Source organism: Coturnix japonica, chromosome 11, assembly GCF_054131305.1.
Source record: "Coturnix japonica strain WE chromosome 11, WE-NBRP24, whole genome shotgun sequence".
NCBI lineage: Eukaryota > Metazoa > Chordata > Aves > Galliformes > Phasianidae > Coturnix > Coturnix japonica.
Window position 1 is genome coordinate 9,907,976 of NC_140673.1, and position 19,849 is coordinate 9,927,824.

The following is a 19,849-nucleotide window of genomic DNA, read 5'->3' on the forward strand; positions in this document are numbered from 1 at the left end:
CTGTACTGCTGATTAGGCTAGAGCCAGATCAGAATCACAGATTCGTAGGGGTTGGAAGGGACCTCCAAAGATCATCGAGTCCAACCCCATGTGTAAAGGGTGCAGCCAGAGGCTTCACCTGCTGTGCTTCTGCAGAGCTCTGATGCTGAATGAGATTGGTGAAAGACAGCAGTGTGGTCATCATCTGCACCAACTGCCCTCATTGACCTCTCACAGGTAAAACTCAGTCACAGACCCAATAGAAGGATGCTATAATGAGGCTTCCAGTGGGTGAGAATGCTACAGTTTCACATAGTGATGAAGCTCCACTGTGAGTGCTGCACCATGGTAGCTTCTCTTGCCTGCAAGAGCAACAGGCTGCGAACATGTTGTGGCATCCTGAAAATCTTCTGACTTGTAACAGAGGAAGGATTTGCTTCATGGCTTTCTATGAGGAAAGAATATTTCAATTCCAGACTAGGTTCAGAAACAGATGTTAAGAAGGCTCTGAGCTATGTGAAATGAAAGTTCAGGTTAGTTTAGGTCTACAGACTGCCATGGTTTCCTCTCTGATTTCAAGAACTGATTGCTGATTAATGGTAAAGTTGTACATGGACACTGTGTAGTCTGCAGGGCTGTTGTTCCAGTATTCTCTAAAAGCTACCACACTCTCATTGTTCATCCTACAGTCCTAGAGAGTTCTGTCTGGACTCTTTCATGATGATGAACCAGGTCTCAAAAGGACCTGATAGCAAGGCACTGTAAACAAATTAAATTATTAAAAAAAAAAAAAAAAAGTGATATAAATTAAATAAAACTAGTATTGTGATTGAGGGACAACAGGAACTGCTTTCCTGCAGAGAGAGATGCATGAGACTTTGGAGGATGCAAGGAAAATTAGAATTCTTACTGGACTGGAGTCCCTGGTTTGACATCTGCTACCCCATACAGATAAAGAGCTGGCTTTATCACATGGCTATTTGTGCAGCTCATTGTTCTTCCTTTCACTTCAGAGCAGAGCAGAACGGACTGCTCCCTGTCATGGTGTTCACAGCAAAGTGCGCTGAGCTTGTGCCACTGCCAGGCCAGTCAGGGCCTCTGCTCTCATTGGCTCTGGCTTGTTTCTGTGCAGTAGCGCTCACCAGCCTGGCTGAGTCACTTAATATTATATTATCTCAGAGTTCATGGCTGTGTATGTCACACTGCTTCAGATACGCTACTGAGAGGACAGTTCTCCTGGCTTGACTCCTACACTGTAACAGACACAGCATATACAGATGTTTTCTGCCACTTGTTGCCTGCTGGGCCCCAAGCTTACACTCCCGTCTGGAAATCTGACTGCTGGGGCTCAGGGCTTACATGCATAGGAGCAGCATGAGCCAGAGCAGCAGCAAGGAGAGGAAGTGAAAATCCTCTCAGCAATTAGGGACGTCTTTCTCCAAAGCCTTTGCAAGATGTAACATTGTAAAGGTAAGGAAAAACAGAAGTTGTTTTTGCCAGGTGCCAGGGCATGCCCAGGAGCCCACTGTGGGGAGCTCTAAGCAATAAGCTCCTCACACTGGAGGAATAAAAGGCAAACTGTTTAAACAAGCCTAATGTGGTGGTGTGTTTTAGAATAAAAGAGCTGCCCAGGAAAAGAACCAAGACAGATTTGATGGCAATAATCGTGATAAATATTAGTGACTGGATATATGCTCTCAGCAGGAGCATTTTTGGCAGAGAGCTCCATGACAGGCCTTGCTTTAATGATCCCAAAGGGCACCATACCGTGTACTGTGCTGAGATGCTGCAGAAAAGATTGGAAAGTAATTCTCAGTACTCAGCACCTGGGGATTCTCAAAAGCCATTTTCTCTTAGGATTCATTTCCTTTGATCAATGAGATTATTATTTATGGACAGCCTTGAACAGAACAAGGCACTGTTACTGTGCTCCTAAAACAGTGTCTCATTTAAAATGAATAAAATATCTTAATTAGAGGGTCAACTATGTTGTCTTTTCAAGACACATTGATATTGATTGGACCATGGTAGCCTACTGTAACAAATATCATTCCATCAGTAATCAAGGGAGTTCATAAGCAGAACAAAACAGAAAGGAAGCACTAAAATGTTTGTCCTTCAGCTTGCCAGGGCAGCTGGACCATCACCATCCATACAGACTATGGATCGTATAGTTCAGAAGTGACTGTGTTTGTGTGGAACCATCTCCTTTGTGCCATATTTCTTAATTGGATACATGCTTAGTTAAGTCATCTTGTTCACTTAACTGAGTGAACAACTGCATTTCAAGCTGAATTTTACCTCTGGATAAATGGAAGCATATTGTTCCTGCTAATAACTATGTAGACTAATTTTGCCTCTGCCCTGTTTTTGTCTGACCTGTACTTTACTGATTGAACATATAGCCACAAAATTGCTGGCACTTGTGGCAGACAGGCACAGACTTATGGTCATCAGTTTGTAGAGGTCCTTCTCAGTTTACTCTTAGGGTGGTATGACTGTAAGTACGTGTGTTGATTTCTTTGTCATCTGCTATCAACAGAAATTATATCTGTTGACTGGAAGAGGTTTAATTCTGTAAATTTTGTTACAAGTACCTTGTACTAACATTTCCCTTATCCTGCAACATTAAATATTCCTGCTGTAGTTTGATGCAGTAGTTACTGTCTTTTCCATGTACATCATTTATGGATTGTGGTTGAGAAGCAGAATATTTAGTACCTAAGCAAGGCAGGGCAGGTTCCTGTTGGGGTGGTTACACAGAGCCAGCTGCGGGGCAATCAGCAGATTACAAATTAGCACCTTTGTTCTCTTGCTCCTCCTTAGTTCCTTAGGGAGCTAATGAGGTGGAAGGTGAGCTTTCTTCTAGCTCTGGAGCCTAAGCATGTATCAGATCATTTAGGCACCCATCATCAGGCTAATCTTGTGGATTGGGAGGCTTTGGTAAAGCACCAATGCTATATAAGAAGTCGGTGCTCAGCTGCCAGTATTGCTGCCCCGGGGATTATAGTGCTATTCTCTACAAATGGCTGCTACTGGTTCACCTGGACCAACTGGCAGGTGCTTCTCTGGTAAGGGCCTGGGGCTCTGCAGCAAAGGAAATGATGCTTCAGACTGCTTTCCCTTCCTTGTTACCTTAAGGTGAGAATGCATTAAAGGAACAGAACACAGAGAGCTCTGTTCTTTCTTGAGTACAAGAGCGTGTCTGACCTGCAGGAAGTGTAGTGCATCACCTGCAGAGTGATGCAGTCTGTCCCGCTGATCAGCTGAGCTCTACTCTGCTTTGCAATGGATATGCTTTCACTACACTTTTCAGGTAAGGCTCAAACTGAATGTGTGCAAGTGTAATATAGGTTTGTAAAGTGATATTTGTTTTACCTAGGTGTTGTTCTTCTAAGAATGAAGACTTCGAATTAGTATCAAATTTGCACATATGCAGAGATTTTTTAGGGGAGGATTAATGTTGTTCCTAATATCAGAATTCCCATTCATATCAGTAGTTATTTTGCAAACGGCTGAAATGCAAAGCTTTATTTGTCCAGTACACATGTGGACCTGAGCTTTCATCACTGAGAGGGCTGTCACTGGAACACTTGAACTTCAGCTGCAGAGTCCATCACTCTTTGAGCTGTTTTTTGCCAGCCCTGGCTGAAGGTTTTATAAAGCATCTTTTATTAAAACCTACTTGGAATATGAATTTGAAAAAGCACGTTCTTGTTGTGGTTTTGTTTTGTTTTGTTTTTTCCTAGTCTGCAATCCTTCACAGTTATTTAACAATCTTTATAATGCTTTGTCTTGGCAGTTTTGCTACAGTGATTGAGTTTTCCTAAGTGTCAGAACAATGTCGATGCCATGTGAAGACAGTGTCAAGGCAAATATATATAGGTGATGCTTTGAAGGAGGGAAAGCACTGTCAGTACTCCACAGTGAAAACACTTAGGTGAGAAAACCATTACCACTATCAGCAAAAGCAAGTGGAGATATCTAGGTTATTTTTCGCAAGGTTGCCTTTCCAGTTCCTAATACCCTATCAGTAGGACACTGTACTGATCTAAGCATGTGGTGTGCTAATTTGTAACAAGCACACTTCATCAGAAGTTAGAGAACAGGAATTCCAAAAGCCTCTTTCACAGGGTGAGGTGCTATTCGTCTTCAGAGCAGTTTCCAGCACTGATCTCACAGTGAGCCTGTGAATTTGTTGTGTGTGTGTGTGCTGTGCTTTGTCTCATTTCAGTCTGGGCGGTGGGAGGGGGTGAAAGGCCTTTTAGTGATTTCTCGATGTCTTTATAAATCCCAGCTGAGGGATTTAAAAAATAAAAGCAACTCCTAAATAGCTTCCAGGGAATAACGTACTACAAACCCTTCAAAATGTTTTGAGTGGTGTTTTCAGGTATAAGGGTTAGGACTAAACTACTGAAAGGAGAAGATGCTTGGTACTTCCTAAATAGCCCATTCACATACGTGTTGTTATTTTATTTCAAGAGAGAAAGTTGAATTGTTAGATTTTTTTTGACTTGTATCCTGTGAAATAACTGAAGTAATGGAAAAACTTTGTTTCAATTCCTGTATTGTCTATTTGCTACGTGTAACAGCTTTAAATCTGTGTACATCAACCTTGTGCGACATTATTTAGAAAAACTGTGAATTTTACCATAGCTGCAGAAGCAATTCTCTAAGTAAGCTGTTTGTACTGCTTCTAGCCTAAGTTACATACTGCCCAAGGTTGACTTTTCCCCCTTGCCCATGCAAGTTTCTTTAACCAGAAAATAATCTGCTATCTTTAATTGAACAACAGCTGAAGAGGTTTTTCTTGCCTAAGGCTGAGATGTCTCCTGCCAGTGCTCACACCTCAGCCATCACATGCCTCTAGGTGTTGCTGCATCTCACTAATCCTCCTGGAGCAAAGACTGTAGGATGCCATGTTAGTGACTACAGAGAAGGTGTTGATCCCTTTGTAGAAGGCGACTGAAAGTTATCAAATAAAGTGATGTACAAAGGTAGTCCTTCCAGTTAGCAACTGAAAACCTACTCCAGGTTTGCCAGTATTTAATGTAGGAATGAATAAATAATATATATAAATAATATAAATATAAATAAATAAATATATGCTGTGGATGTCTCAATCTCCTTACAAATCCAGAAATGTATGTCTCCCTTTCTCTGTATGTACAGGCATATGTGTGTATAACATGAAGTGAGAAATGTAAGGTCTACGTTAGTAGAGCATGGAACAAGGAGATTGTACTCAGCTGTCCCACTGAAGGAGATGTGTTTGCCTTGCCCTTTTCTAACTCGGCTTTTCCATCCCTAAAATTGAGATGCTGCCTGTTTATAAGCAGTGGCGCTCAATCTGCTTATACTTTGTGAAACACATGAAATGCTTCACCAGGAGAAGGCAAGGAGAGGAAGGGAGCCTATTCCTCTGTCTTCATGTGAATGTGTTGGCTTTTGTTATGTTCAGAACTTCAGTAACTTGAAAGTCAGGAAAATTCTTTGAGAGAGTATAAGCTGAAACTCAATGTACAGCTGCAAGTGCTGGAAGGACAAATGATTTTTACAAGGTGAAATGAACAACCTTGAACATGAAAGCAAAACCCTTGCTATTAGCACAGGAAAACATTAAGATTCCAAGATTTCACTTGAGAAGCTGAACTAATTAGAGAAGATTAACAGAAATGAGGCATGTAATAGCTGGAATAAGGCATGACTGCACTATGAAAGGCTGAATCACTGGACCTCTCATCAAGGTTAAGATCTGAAGAACATGACTTTTTTTTTTTTTAAAGGAAAGTGGCAAGTTTTGCAGGTGTTCCTGGGGCAGCTGAACAGTCATTGCTCTGTTCTGTGCTTCCCCTGCCTGATTCTGCCAGCCTTGATGTCAGGGTATGTTTCTGATTGTGGGGATCTGCTTTCAGGTGTATATTTGTATTCCTATTGCTCTGCAGTAGATCTGAGGTATAGTCACTGACTCTGTAGTAGATTGGTAACACAGAAGAGACCTGGGATGTTTATAGGAAGCTAGTACCATTTTAATTAATGTATTTATTTTAAGTTGGGATCTGAAACGTACTCTGCAGTCTTTTCCCTTCTTATTTTCCATTTCTCAGTCTTTCTGTCACTAACTGGCTTCCTACAAGCTCCTGTAATCTCTTAATTACTGAATGGTGATTGTTATTCCGGAATTGGTTGAACATGTTTTCTGTTGTAGTCCCGTAAATGGCTGCAACACCAGGCACAGATAAACTGACAGTGTTTCACAGAACAGAATCATGGAACAGATGAGATTGGAGGGGGCTTCTGGAGGTCATCTGGTTCAACCCACTTGCTCACAGTATCAACTAGAGCAGAAAGCTCAGCGTGCACTTTCCGTAACCATGTCTTTAAAAATCCCTTATTTTTTGGAAGCCAGACTTACCGTAAGCATGCGTAACCTCATGCCTGTGGTTAATGGAAGTGCTGGTGCTCATGAGTGACTGCAGAAAAGATGCAGTCATCCATGAAGAACCAGCATTCCTTGTCCTGATTTAGAGGCACAGTATAAAAGATGAGCAGGGCTAAAAGAAGACAAGAGAATCTGTCACTCAGTTGTCTGGATGTTTATAGTTAATAAAAGTAAGGAAAGAGTTCTTCTGCCTGTAGTAAGGATGACCCTGCAAGTCTTGCCAAGGCATAATTAAATAGCATTGGCAAGTTGTCCTGTAGGTTTCCTCTAGAACTGCATGTTCTTTTACAACCCCCAACACTACAACCTCTTCCTTCTTTCCATTGCTTGTTGGATCACTAGATTAGTCTGATTGAAAGACTTTTATCCAGATTCCTCAAAGGTGTTTAGAGCCAATCCTTTCTTCTTTTTAATCCTATTCAAGGTTCCCCCCTAAACACCTTTTTTTTTCTGCTCTAGCATGGACAAAGGCAGAAGGTCTGGGATGTTTACTTTTTCTCTGAGAAATTCAGTGCTCTTTGGAAACAGCCATTTGAATACAGAAATAGCAATTGATTTTAGGCATCTTACTCTTCTTGCTCTTGTTCATGTGCTCCAGGATGTGTAGATGTTAGTCTAAATTGAATCAGACATTTAAGACATACTCAAGAGAAGAGTGCAGATAGTTCTTGCTACATCAAGCAGAAGGTGTTTTTACACAGACCGAGGCATGCAAAATGTTCAATACCATTAGTAGTGAGTAAAGAAATACAAATGTCAGTGGTGTTCAATGTGAGAGAAGGGATGTGTTCAGCTGGAAAGTCTGAAATAGTGTCTCTTGTGAAATGTGGGGCAGATATATTTCTTTTGCAGTTGCATTGTAGAGGCACCTATTTTCTTTCTGCTCTCATGAGATATGCTGTTCCAAATAACCACACAGGCAGTGAGGAAAGCTTTGGGATTATTGTTCCCACCAATGCATTTCTTAAATTTTCCAGTACTTTAGGATAGGAATAACATGAAGTTTTAATTTCAACTTTATTTTAACTACTGTTTTGTAGTCTGACCAGATCCAGGAGATAGGAGCCACACACATCTTCCCACTCAGTATCTCTAATGTAATCTCAGATGCACTGATGTCATTCTCTGGCTTGGTGCATCCTTTCTCTGCACCACAGCTATCCAAGGAAGGCAAGGGGCAGCTGGAGAAGAACAGCTACAGTTTGTGCTGCTGTACATTATATCAGATATCTCCAATGTTTTTGCCCTTTTTGCAATTCTGGGAGTCAGCTGACTCTAAGGGGCACTGTGTGCTATGTGGCCTAGAGACTTGTCCATTGCAATCAAATTGCATCTTATGTGGCCCATACTCAACACTACCAGAACTATGCATGTAATTCTCAGCTCTGCTAGACTCCTTTATTCCATCAAGAGGATTACAGGCATAGTTCTGCAGACTTGTTGCTGATAGCAGACCCTGCTCTCTTCTTTTTGCAGTGTGGGTACTTGACTATGTTCAGTTCAGGTTCTTGGATGGCCAGCCATAGCAAGGGCACTGCTACATTTGTCCCTACAAATTCTAACAAAGCTTAGCAAAATACATTTCAAGGTACTGCTGCATACAGATGTCTTCTCAAGGGCAGACTTTTATAATGGGTGTTCTGAATCCTGTGCTGTGATTAGTCCATCAGTGGAGGTTACTTAAGTTGCAGTTATTAGATCCCTACAGAATGGCTGACAAGTTCTTTCCATCCTTGCCTTGACTCTCTGTCAAACTCTTGTTTTTGAAGTTTTTGTGTCGCAGTCAGATTCTGAGGCTTCCTTGAGGAAGTAAGAGCTAATGAAGTGCTCTGTGCTATCCTTGCTAGGAATCCCAATGAGGGAGAATGGAAGCTGTCAAGGACAGTGTGAGCAATGTACACTGCCTTTTGCCTACTCCTATAGCTCCCTGGGCAGCCTGGATGTGAATCAGAGCAGCTCTGAGCTTAACTACATTGGAGAGCAGTCAGCTTTGGCATTCCCACAACAGAGGAAATACAGCAGTACATCTGAGAACTGAGGTAAGGGGAATTTCAAGCCATCCTGTCCCTATCTGAGTCCTTAAGCTGGGCTATGCCAGTAAGTGTGCTTCCCAGAGTCTTGCTCTCAATCACAGTGATTGAGAGTTCTTTAAAGGAATGCATCCTGTTTTTAGACACCCTGCCTAATGCAACTGAAGATGCTTTGTCTGTCTCTGATACTCCAAGAAAGATTAAGGGAATAGGATCCCAGTATTCTGAGCCTTGGGCAGCCAAGCAAGAGCAGTGGAAAAAAAGCAAGGGCTTCTCCCCTGAGCATCCATCCAGGCCACAATTATTCCAGCACAGCATTTCCCAACAAAGGCTGTACCAGGCAAGAGCACTGCCTGGGCACTGCCTCTGAGCCTTGTCTGCTGGAGCAGGGACGTCGCACGCAGCGGGTTGGCAGCCCATGCCCCTTTTCTACCCACAGAAATATTTAGCCCTAGAAATATTTTGCTTTCTGTCCCTGCTGATGAGATTTCAGGCAGGCAGAAGCTGCCCTAACCCTGAAGTTGCAGCAGCCACTGCTGCATACTTGCTTTGTTGATGCCTGGAGAGGACTGTGTGCTGCCTCGGCCCCCAGGAGCCCCATGGAGCTGCAGTGGCAGCTGCGTGGTGCGTCACTGCCTGCCAGGCTGCCCGCGGAGTGCCTTGTCACTTGGTGTCTTTGTCAAATAATTCTGCTGACCCATTTTATGGGCGAGCAAAATATAATCGATAAGAAGTAAACAGAAGAGTCTCGCTGGGAAAAGGTTTCTCTGAGTGTTTTGCTGTTTGCTTGTCTGTTGACTTTCATGTATTATCGCACCGTGAATGGCTGTAAAACGAGTGCAGTGGGAACTGATTGGTGTAACATGTTGGTCTCTAAAACCAACAAATTAATCTGTTGTAATATCAATCTATAAAATAATATCCATACCTGGTCTGTTTGCTGCCTACCCTCTGTGACTCCAGATGAGTCAATTAGGCTTAAAGCCTTCCTGTAGAAGGTAATGTTAATATCAGGGCCTTTCTTCCTCTTCTGAGCCACCACAAAGAGTAAAAGGAAAAATTAGGGTTGCTTGGTGATTGAGGCAATCTAAATGATTTTATTTATTTATTTATTTTTAATGCTGGGACGTGAATTGTAAAGAAAACAAAAAGAAATACTCTTGAGAGGTCCCTGGCTGCAACCCCCTGTAGTAGGATTAAAGGCACTTAGACTGCTGTTTCTCAGATGTATTATTGGATGGAATATGGTGTGTATCCAGGGTCGAGGGGAACAGACTAATGTGCATTGCTTGGTTGTTGACGCAACAGATACATTTGTTTGTATTTTATTCTTCAAACTTCAGTTTTTTTAAAATATGAGATTATTGTCTAAACATTAATCTTCTCTTAGCTGAAACATCATAGTGAAGAATTCCAGAATGATTATTTATTACTGCATGTCAGGAAATGTCATTTGAGGTTCCTAAGAGTATTCCTGGTATCTGTTTTGCTTCAGTAGGGTTCTGGTCTTGATTCAAGTGTTTACAAGGAAAGAGGAGCTGGCTGCAAAATTAAGAGGGCAGTCAGTTTTGTTTTCCTCCATAGGCTTTATGCCTATATTCTATTGTTCTATTGGTAATTCATTTATTAGTCTTTCCTTACAGAATAAATTCACAACATGATGCGTCCTTAAATTGCAAGTAAAAGGAAAAATAATGTGATTCAAAAATCACATTAAGTCACAGCTCTGTGGTTTCTAGCACCGAGGCTATCTACCCCCATAGAAGTGAGTGCCTTCAATATTTGGAGTGCCTGTTTAAATACCAGAAATTTAAGAGTAGGTGCTTGCTATCTCAAAGGCTGGGAGTGAACTATTTCCTTGCTGAAATTTCAGCAGTGGTGTTGTGGACCGTGCACCGAGCAAGGCTGGCACAGGGCTGCCCCTGCTTGGATCAGCACTAATCCTCAGCTCTGTGCCATCTGCTCACCCTGCCCAGGAGCTGTTCCCAGCTGGGCCTGGTCATGGCACAGCCTGTACATCTTGGGGCTCCAGTGCATTGAAACCTGAGCTGGTGCTGACTGCCCCATCTGTGTCACACCAGCTGTAATCAGCAGTCTGGACACTCTCTGGCAGATATTTATCTAATCTGTTCATCAAAAAGCTCTGATATAGAGATCTGATTATCCTGCAATTGGAAAAGTTCACTGTAATTTCACCACTGCTTGTGGAATCTATGACTGCAGAGTGCCTGCCTGTTGGAAGGTCATGGCAGCAGCCAATGTATTTTGATTGCTATCTCTTTGGTGTAGGAAACACTAATCACATCCTCTCCCAGGCTTCTCTTGCTGTGACCCTTTCTTATAGGTGACATCTTTCTAAATGTCTCCCTACTTCTGCTGTCCCTCTTCAGCAAATCCTTGATTGCTTTTCTTTCTTACAAAGCTGGATATATTCAGTACTGAAGGGTGCATTGATTGCTCACCTCTGTCTTGCATGTCATTTTCCTGTTACCACGTAGCAGTAATATATTTGCCTTTTCATACAGCTTTTCAGTAGGAAAGTATTTGATGTGGCCTCATGGACTGTTTGTTCAAACAACTCAATTTTGCAGTACTTTAAAGAAATACCATCAATACTCATGTGTCTATGGTAACATTAGATCTGCAGACCCTTACACCTCTTTAAGGTTTTTTTATGTCATATTTATGCGAGTGGAACAAGGTTGATGAAGTTACTTCCTTTACTACTACTACTACTTTCCGTTACTACTTGTTTAAAAATGATAGGCCTTAATCTCACTTAGGATGCTAGCAGGCTTCTAAATAAGATTTCATTTTTTATATACAATATGGGAACAACGTACAACAGCTAGAACAGAGGGAAAGCTGTAGTGCCCCTGATGCACAAACATTAGGGGCTGTGGCCCTGGTGCAGCACTCCTCAGTGCAATAATGAGGACCTGCAGAAGTACAGCATCTGCTATGAATGCATTGAATGTGTCTTAACAATACTCCATTGGAAAGCTACTTGCATCATTGATTGTGCAGGAGGGACTAGTGGTATGAGCAAAACCACAAGTCTCTTCGTATGAAGAGCTTTATTCCTAACACAGTAATTAAGCATTAATTGGAAGTTTAGTGAGTAATGGGAATAGTTGCAGGAAAATAAAAGAGCTTGTCCACAGGGAAAACTTGTGTAGTGCCAGCGTCTCAGAGGAGCAGAAAAGGATTGCAGAGGAAGCTTGGAAGTTTTGTTCATGTTAACGGCAATCTCAGATGAAATTCCATTCATAACTTATTAACATTTGGGGGAAAAATCATGAATGTGTATTGAAGGCTTACATCCAGAGCAATATGTACTCATAACCATGGGCACAATGCACAAATGAACTGATAGGGCTGTAGCACTATTCTCATGCTAAGGGAATGGGAAAGACTACTTCACAATTTTACAATGGCTATTTTAGACTTCATCTGAAAGTAAAGTTTTTCCAGTTATTGTGGTGATCAATATACCAACTAAATTAAGAGATGCTTGAGAACCTTAACATTCAGGAAGATGTGTTCTCCTCTATAAGATCCTTTAAACAACCTTATTGGAGATAAATCATTGTGGTGTTCTCTAGAACTTGGCTGCTGCTTCTTACTTAAATCCAGAAGTTGACTATTACTTCCTTCTTTCATAAATCTGATTTATTGATTGTCAAAAGTGGATACAACTAGCAGCTGAAAAAAGAGGCAAAATTGAATCAATTCTCTGGTGCATCAGGCAGCAGGAACTGTATATGGTGTAAATTCACTTCCAGGAAGCTAACAGTTGAAGTTTAAGATGCCCAGAGCCCATTCTCTTTAACACCCCAGCAAAAGGGGATCTTATAGTGTCAACTTAGAAAGTGAGCTGATATTTCAGGCTGTAATTCTGCATCACAATTAAATGTTAAATGTTTTAATACATGCATAATTAAAACGGGAGGAGGAATTACTGCTTTCAGACACCACTGGGTTTATGTCTAACGTTTCATTTGAAACAGGAGCACAGCTCTGATCATCATACTGTCCTTAAGGGACAAGAAGGCCAGTGTCTCTCTCTAAAAATGGTTTTGCAACAAGGCAGTTTACTGCTCACGTCTATTAATCAGTTGTATTCACTTATCTGTTGGGGTTACCTGGGACAAGTCACCATCATAAAAACCCACATCCAAATGTGAATTTAGTCTTGGGTTTTACTATGCATACTTCAGAGCTCTTCTATAATAAAACAAGAGTAAGTAACACCTGAACATTTCTTCTTAATGTATTTCTTTGGACATAATGCCTTCCATTTTTGATAATGTCACTTGGAGGAATGGGTTTGGAACCAGATGGCTTTAGTTCCACCCCTGCTAAATTCTATTTTGTCAAGCACAAGTATTTCTGAGCACCCATATTTGTGCATGTGCTGCACCTGACAGCATCATGGTGGGGCTCTGAGAGACAAAACATAATGAGTGGTCTTTCAAAAAGCATTTTAGAGAATTAGAATTAAAGAAAAAAAAACAAACAAACAATGAAAAATTGTATTGCTTGTTGGAAGACTGATTTCCAGGTTGAAATCCTGTCGCTGTACAGTTTGATGTTGATTTCACACAACCTGTGGTTTCAAAAGGAACCACATGTGACAGGGCTGTTATATTATATTTTCAGTTTTATAGAAGCATTATTTGCAACTAGAGGTTTCTAATAAAAGCTTATCATCTACTTAATGCTAAATATTATACAGAAATTAAATAATATTTTCTCATAATATACACCCAGGTACACATGTACTATTCTATAAATGAGAGATAACGTATTTTAATACGATTGAACAATTTCTTTAAATTTCTTTGTTTCAACCTATTAATTTCCTGCTATATTACTTAGAATGTTTTGGCTTAATATAAGAACTTTCCAGCAAAATGCTTTAATTTCATTGCATCTGTTATGGAAAGACCTATTACCCTGTAGTGTCCTATCTGTATGGGCCTCCTTTCATTTCCGTGTACCATTTTCCATCTCAGGAGTGTGGAAGAGCAGGAAGAAATGTTATAGTCCAATATGTTTTAGATAGTCTTGCCTTCTAAATACTATTTATTTCCCAAGTCATTTAAAACAGATAACAATGAGAGACTTTATGCCGGACCTGTGATTAGAATACTCAAGGGAAAAACTAGTCTGGTCAAGTGACTTGGAAAAGAAAAATGTCTTAAAATTTCAAATGATATGATGTTTATATACATCAAAAAACATCTCTGTTCTGCTTCACATCCTTCTGTCTCAGTCTTCCTGAGCTTTTCAAATACTGTTTTTCAAAGAAGTAAGTAATTACAATCAGTTTTTCTGCACAGACCTGCTTTGCCTGTTCCCAGTTAAGTTTTTATCCATAGGAACTCAGCAGTTCCAAGTGACATACAGACTCCTGAGAGAGAATACCCATCAAGGTGATTACATGCACTGCACAGATACAGACACTCATGAGCTTGATTCTGGTTGCTGCTGTAACCACTCTGTGCTGGTATATCACGTTATATTACATCAATTTGTAACAGCCACAAATGCACCTAGGGAAAAGTGAGTCCTCAAGAGTGAAAAGCCTGTAGCTGGAGACTGGCCATATGGCTATATCCCAGAGAAAAAACTCATGCCACCTTTGAAATGTCACCCAGCCAGCTTCTGTGTTAAGGAAAAGGCGTAATACAACATATCATTACTTTCTCTCCTTTGACATCCTATGTTAAGCAAAGCTCAGCCAAAGCCAAGACATGTAGTTACCATTTTTTGTTTACGGGTTCCTGGGGGGCTTTTTTCTTGTTTAAATCCTAGCAATGTTTTCTTTGCGTGTGATGTTTTCCATGTGACCTTTCCAATTGTATAAGCACCTAATTTGTTACCTTCCTTCCCATGGCATTTATTTTGTTCAAAATTCCATGCCTCACCTATAAATGAAATTTAATTATCACGATTCCTGCTACTTCCTTGTAATTAGGCAGCAGAATCTGTTTCAGACTTTCCAGTTGTTCATCTTATAGTAGACTGGTTTCTAGAATTGCTATTTGTAAGTGCAGGATCTATTCCCTCTTTCCCAGAAAATATTCTCTGAGATAACTCAGAACACTTTGGCTTAACAGATTCACATTGATGTATCCCTAAAGAAAAGGGCAAGAATAAAGCCATTTTTCTGTGACATCTTGTATGTCATTTTTACTACATTTTAAAGTAGGTATTTTTTTTTCAGTGCCTGTTGATTTAACTGCATCTGTTTGCTTTTCAGCCTCTAATTTAGCTCAGGCTGTAAACTGTCCAAGTAACAATTTGAGTGATGCAGCAACAGAAGGTGACCCAGATTACACAACACTGTACGCTAATGCCAAGTCTTCTTGTTTAATGGCAGCTGCTCAAAGCTTTGTCTTATTGCAATTCACATTCAGTGTACACAAATCAAACAGCCTCCTCAGACAGACACGCATCCTGCCTGTCTTCATTTTGAGCGTGTTTAAGAGCTGCTGCTTTACATAAACATACACCAGCTGAGGCCACTTAGCCTCCTTGGCTTGGATTTAGCCAAGATCTCTCAGCCCTCTGAGAAAATTGCCAAGGAAGCCCACTGCCATTCCCAGCACTTTGCATACATCTCTTTTGGTGGAAGTTTGCTGTAAATATTTTCTCTGTTAAAAGTAGTTGAGTTTTCATACTCTCTCAAATATATTAGTTTTTCAACAACCAATTCCCTTAGAATTTTAATCAGAAAGTCAACATTTGTATCATAAAGCAACGCGTACTGCTAAAATACATAACTTGTACTGACTTAGAAAAATATTACATATTTAAAACAGCTAAGTTTAAGTATACCAGATGAATGGTATCAAAATGCAGACTTCATAGCTAGAATTTTATCACAACATTTTACTGCTGTGCTTTCATTGTGTGAAACAAAAGAATGAAAATGCCTTCATTCTTCTTTTGAGAGCAAATACAAGTAAGAAGATCAGGAAAGCCATCGCACAGTGAATTTATGCAACTTAGTTTCCTAGAACCAAATCTTTTTGGCATCTCCATCAAATGTTTAAAGCCTTCTGACAACAGAAGCTTCCTGCTGGAAGCGCACATCTTCCAGTCTACCCAGAGGACACGTCAGAACAATAAGAAAAAGAACCAATCTTACTTTTTAAGTGGAGGAGCAGCAAAAAACTGAGGTAGAAGATGAATAGAGAGTTAATTCTTGAATGAGCCATATTCATCCTGATGGGACATCCTCTGACAAGTTGTCTCTTCTGGTGCTGATCCTCACGGCTTTCTCCTTATCTCCAGCATTAAGGTGATATCAGCAGTACCGAGCCCACCACAGCCCATCGTTTCCAGTGGCCCTCAGCAGCCTGCTCCCTGCAGACTTTGATTTGGAAGGCAGTTGTTCTTGTTAAGGTTTTACTTCAGCAGGTCTGAGTGATTTTTCAAACCTGGTGCAGATTTGTGTGTGAGCTGGACTGGAGTCTTGCCTGGCTGTCGGCAGCCGGAGCGTCACAAACTGTGCAGTGTCTGGATGGCAGCAGGGCAGGCAGTGCTCTGTGCTCGGGAAGATAAAGAGCCTTGTGCATCATCCTCTGTTAAAGCTCCATTACATCGCATTCCTTATGATTCAGAGTATGATCCCTTCGTGCCTTTTCACATCAAGTCTGCTAACAAACACTTTGTGTTATCTGCACTTTTTTCCTGCATCATACTTCATTAGCAGATGAAGTAAAAAGTCCAATTTTCAGTCTTTTTATAGTCATTTGTTAGTTTATTCACTTCCAGAATCTCAGTTAATTTGTTTGTTTGGGGGGTCATCGTGGTTTTCTTGTTTATTTGGTCTTTTAAACTGATTCTAATTTGCCTTGGGGTTTTGTTGAAGTTTTCTTGTTTATTTTGTCTTTTAAGCTGGTTTTAGTTACTTTTGTCATTTCTCCCTCCCCCTCCCCCCCTCCCCCCAATGAAATAGCATAAAAACTGGGTGCTGCTATCAGGACCTGTTCTCTCCTTGTAATTTTGAAGGAGGGAGACCTTTCATTTGCAAAGTCAGTTGGATGTGTGAGAGAAGAGGATGGTGCTAGGGGCCAGACCACTTCTTTCTGGCTGCAGCTGCCTTTAGTCAGCTCGTTGATGCACCCTTGTGCTGGAAAGAGCCTACCCCTGGCTGCTATTCCTTCCCTGTTGCACTGCACAGGTGATGCTCTTTCTGTCCAAAGGTGCCTCCATGTCTGATGCTCATCAGCTGACTTGGAGCTTAGATCACAAAATGCAACCAAATTGTGTAAATGTCTGTGCTGATGTTCAAGTTAAACAGACTCAGTTACCTTTAAGATAGCCAAAAGAGGGTGCCATAAGGGCTGCTTTTTCATTCGGTTTGAAACTTTGCTCCACCTTTCTCAGAGTCTGTTTCAAATTTTTCTTCTTCCTCATGAGCGATTCATATCCCAGCATTTAATGATGAGCAGACTAGATTAATTTACCACTGCTCCAGTTCCTAGAAGTTGCTGAAAGAGAAGGGTTTGAATTTCTGCAGTGCTGGTACTTAGTGAACATTGTTTGCATACATTGGAATGTAGCACCTGACTGTATTTTTGATACTTTCTCAATATATCTTCATTTTGATGAGATTCTGCAGTTAAATAAGTTGTAGGCTGTGCCTCTTTGTTAGAGAAAAGGTCTTGTGTTGAACATTGCATTTGACCTAAGTGCTGCTCTTTCTGTTCTGATAGCTTCTTTGCTATAGTTACAGTGCAGTGTGGTATCAGACTGTACTCACCAGTGTCATGTCCTCTAAAATATTTTGCTCTGTCTCTGGCAGGCAAACTTCATCATCTAACATCTCTTGTTGCCTGATACAAGCACAGTTTTCAACTTTCAGATGGCAGCAGCACTAATTAGTGGCATGTCTTTTGCCATGCTAGATGGTGAGATTGTTTATAGCACCAACTTAAAAGTACAATTTTTATTAAGGTGATTCTGTGCCTTCTGGATCAAATACAATTACAGGTGATTTCCTTAAGCAATTAATCTTTTCTAACCTGCAAAATGCTACAGTATTTTTTAATCTAAACTCTAAAGTGAACAGGATTAGTGAAGGTAAATATTCCATATAAAATGTAAAATTACCTTGAAAGTAGGCATTTGTGGCTGATTAACCTGAACTTTTTTTAGTAGGTGCTTTTTGGTCACTGGCAATGAAAACACAGGTAAATAATCAGAAGCAGATGGGTGATTTCATGGAAGAGTAAAACAATGATGAAGGTAATGTTGCTTAGAGTGACTGTGGGTATACAAAACTTGGCAGCACAAGGTCCTTCCAGGGCAAACTGTTTGAGCTGAGCCTACGTTGAGCAAGTGGATGGACCAGAGATCTCTGGAGGTCCCTTCCCACCAGTATCATCCTGTGATTTTCTCAGTACAGCATTAGATTGTCAGTACAAGCTCCAGCCTGTTCTAGATCAGTTCCCAGTTTTGTATTCCTAATGCAGAAAATCTTCTGCTTTATAATACACACTTGCCATTGTTTTTTGATTGTTTGTTTGTTTATTCTATTAGTCTTTGGTTTACTTGCTAGTATTCAGCCGTGCTCCTTGTTTTTATCTTCTGTTAAGTACTTGCCCAATTTCATCACAGTTCTGAGTTGCTGTTCACCGTTGGTAGAATTTCACTTTCTGAAAAACCTATGAAACATGAGGGCAAAAAAAATCACTCAGTTGTGATGTCCCTTGGGCCTTCAAACCACTAGCAGACCCCTCAGCCTACACTGGTTCTCACATTCAAGCTGTCCTGTCGAATTCATATAAACATATGAAAGATGCTTTGAGGCTCGTATGAGAAAAATGAGCAGAATCTGATCTGTAGGACTATAGCTATGTCTAAAGTACATTATGACAGATTAATTTTAAACCACACATTTTTAAGAGAAAAGCAGTAGAATTATATTTATCCCCAGGTAAATGCAGGTGCCCCCTGTATGAATTTCAGAGTTAGTTATAGTCATTGTGACTGGGGCATTAGAACATGTTTCTTATGTGCTTCTTGGGAACTTGGGATAACGGAGCCCGTTAGAACAATGGATCTGACCAGGCCGTCTTCCTGTTCATGGTATTAGTTCCACCTTTAATAAGTGTAGCTTACATTATGTTTAGATTGCTGTTCTTAAGTTCAAAGTTTACTGTCTTTAAGATACAATAGGAAATTTCTTTGGCCACAGATACGTTTCCACAGATAAATTCTTTGTAATTACATTTAACTCAGGTTAGTCTGTAAATATAATCTTTGAGCTTCATTTTCTTTGTTGTTAGCATGTACCATTATTCTTTATCCCCTTTGCATTATTCTTTACCCCCTCTCCTCTTCCTTGGCCAGAACACATCCAGCCAACAGAACACATCCTACCAGAAGACCCAGACAGAGCACAGGCTTTCTGTTTCACTGATCTGCAGATTATAAATGATTTGCTGAAACTAAAGGGTTATACTTTATACTGCAAAATTATTTTGCAATCTCTGCCTCGTCTTTTGCTTCCTTAAGCACAATATCCATTTTGATGTTATGAGCACTTTATTGCTCTTTTGTTTTCCACAAAGCCATTTTCCAGCAAAGTAATCTGGGATTTCTACCTGTTATCCTAGAACATGAATGAACCAGAGATTACAGAATGGTCAAGCCAATTCACTCAGATAAATCATGTTTGGGATGTAACAGAAATCGTGGCAGCAATGATCCTGCTACTGCTCTAACACTGTATTCAACCACAGAACTACAAGCTGTGGTTGCTGGCAGCTGGTACACGTCTGGGTCAGCCACTAGTCCAGGTACTGCTGTTCAAATCAGAGGATTTTAAGCTGCTTTGTTTGGGTTGGTTTGTTCGTTTGTTTACAGACGGAGCCTCTCCTGAGTATTTTACACTAAGCCAAAACAAACAGTCCTGTAAGGGACTGCAAGATTCCCCTGGGACTTGCAGAGCTGTGTAGCGTGTGATTCACTTACCACCATCTTTGATGAAATTTGCCAAATAACATCTATTTATTGTATAGTGTGTGGCTGATACCACCAGGGAAGCAGTTCCACTGGCAGATGAATGCAAGGTCAGGCCTTGTCAATGCAGATGAAAATTTGCAATTAGTATTCTGTGTCTTACTGCTAATAGACCATCTAATTAGGAAGTTTGTCAGTACCAATAATCTTCCTGTGAGCTCCAAGGTTACAGGAGTACTTGAAAAATGAAGCAAATGGTGTTTTTACAACAGCACTGATCTGTTAAGTGCTAAACAGGCTGGAAATTTATATCTTACCTCTGTGCTTTTCACTGTAGCAGAATAGATTTGTTGACTTTTGCGATTTGCAGGTATTGCAATTGGCAATGGAAGTACAGAACTCAGTACTGATCAAA

The 19,849-nt window shown here is 40.6% G+C and overlaps 1 protein-coding gene across 10 annotated transcripts in view; it reads right to left on the reverse strand.

Moving 5' to 3' along the window:
* CRB1 (crumbs cell polarity complex component 1) overlaps positions 1-15,908 on the reverse strand; it is an 84,197-nt gene extending 68,289 nt beyond the window's left edge. For 9 of the 10 annotated variants that reach the window (XR_014932639.1, XR_014932637.1, XM_085511119.1 and 6 more), the window contains exon 1: positions 15,611-15,902. Coding sequence is in view for 8 of the 10 variants with exons in the window: in XM_085511119.1 (XP_085367245.1) it covers positions 15,611-15,686 (76 nt within the window). In the remaining 2 variants the exon portion in view is untranslated. Of the gene's footprint in view, positions 1-15,610 lie in introns of all 10 variants that reach the window. The other variant, XM_032446233.2, reaches the window with a different exon arrangement.
* Positions 15,909-19,849: the final 3,941 nt, after the last annotated feature.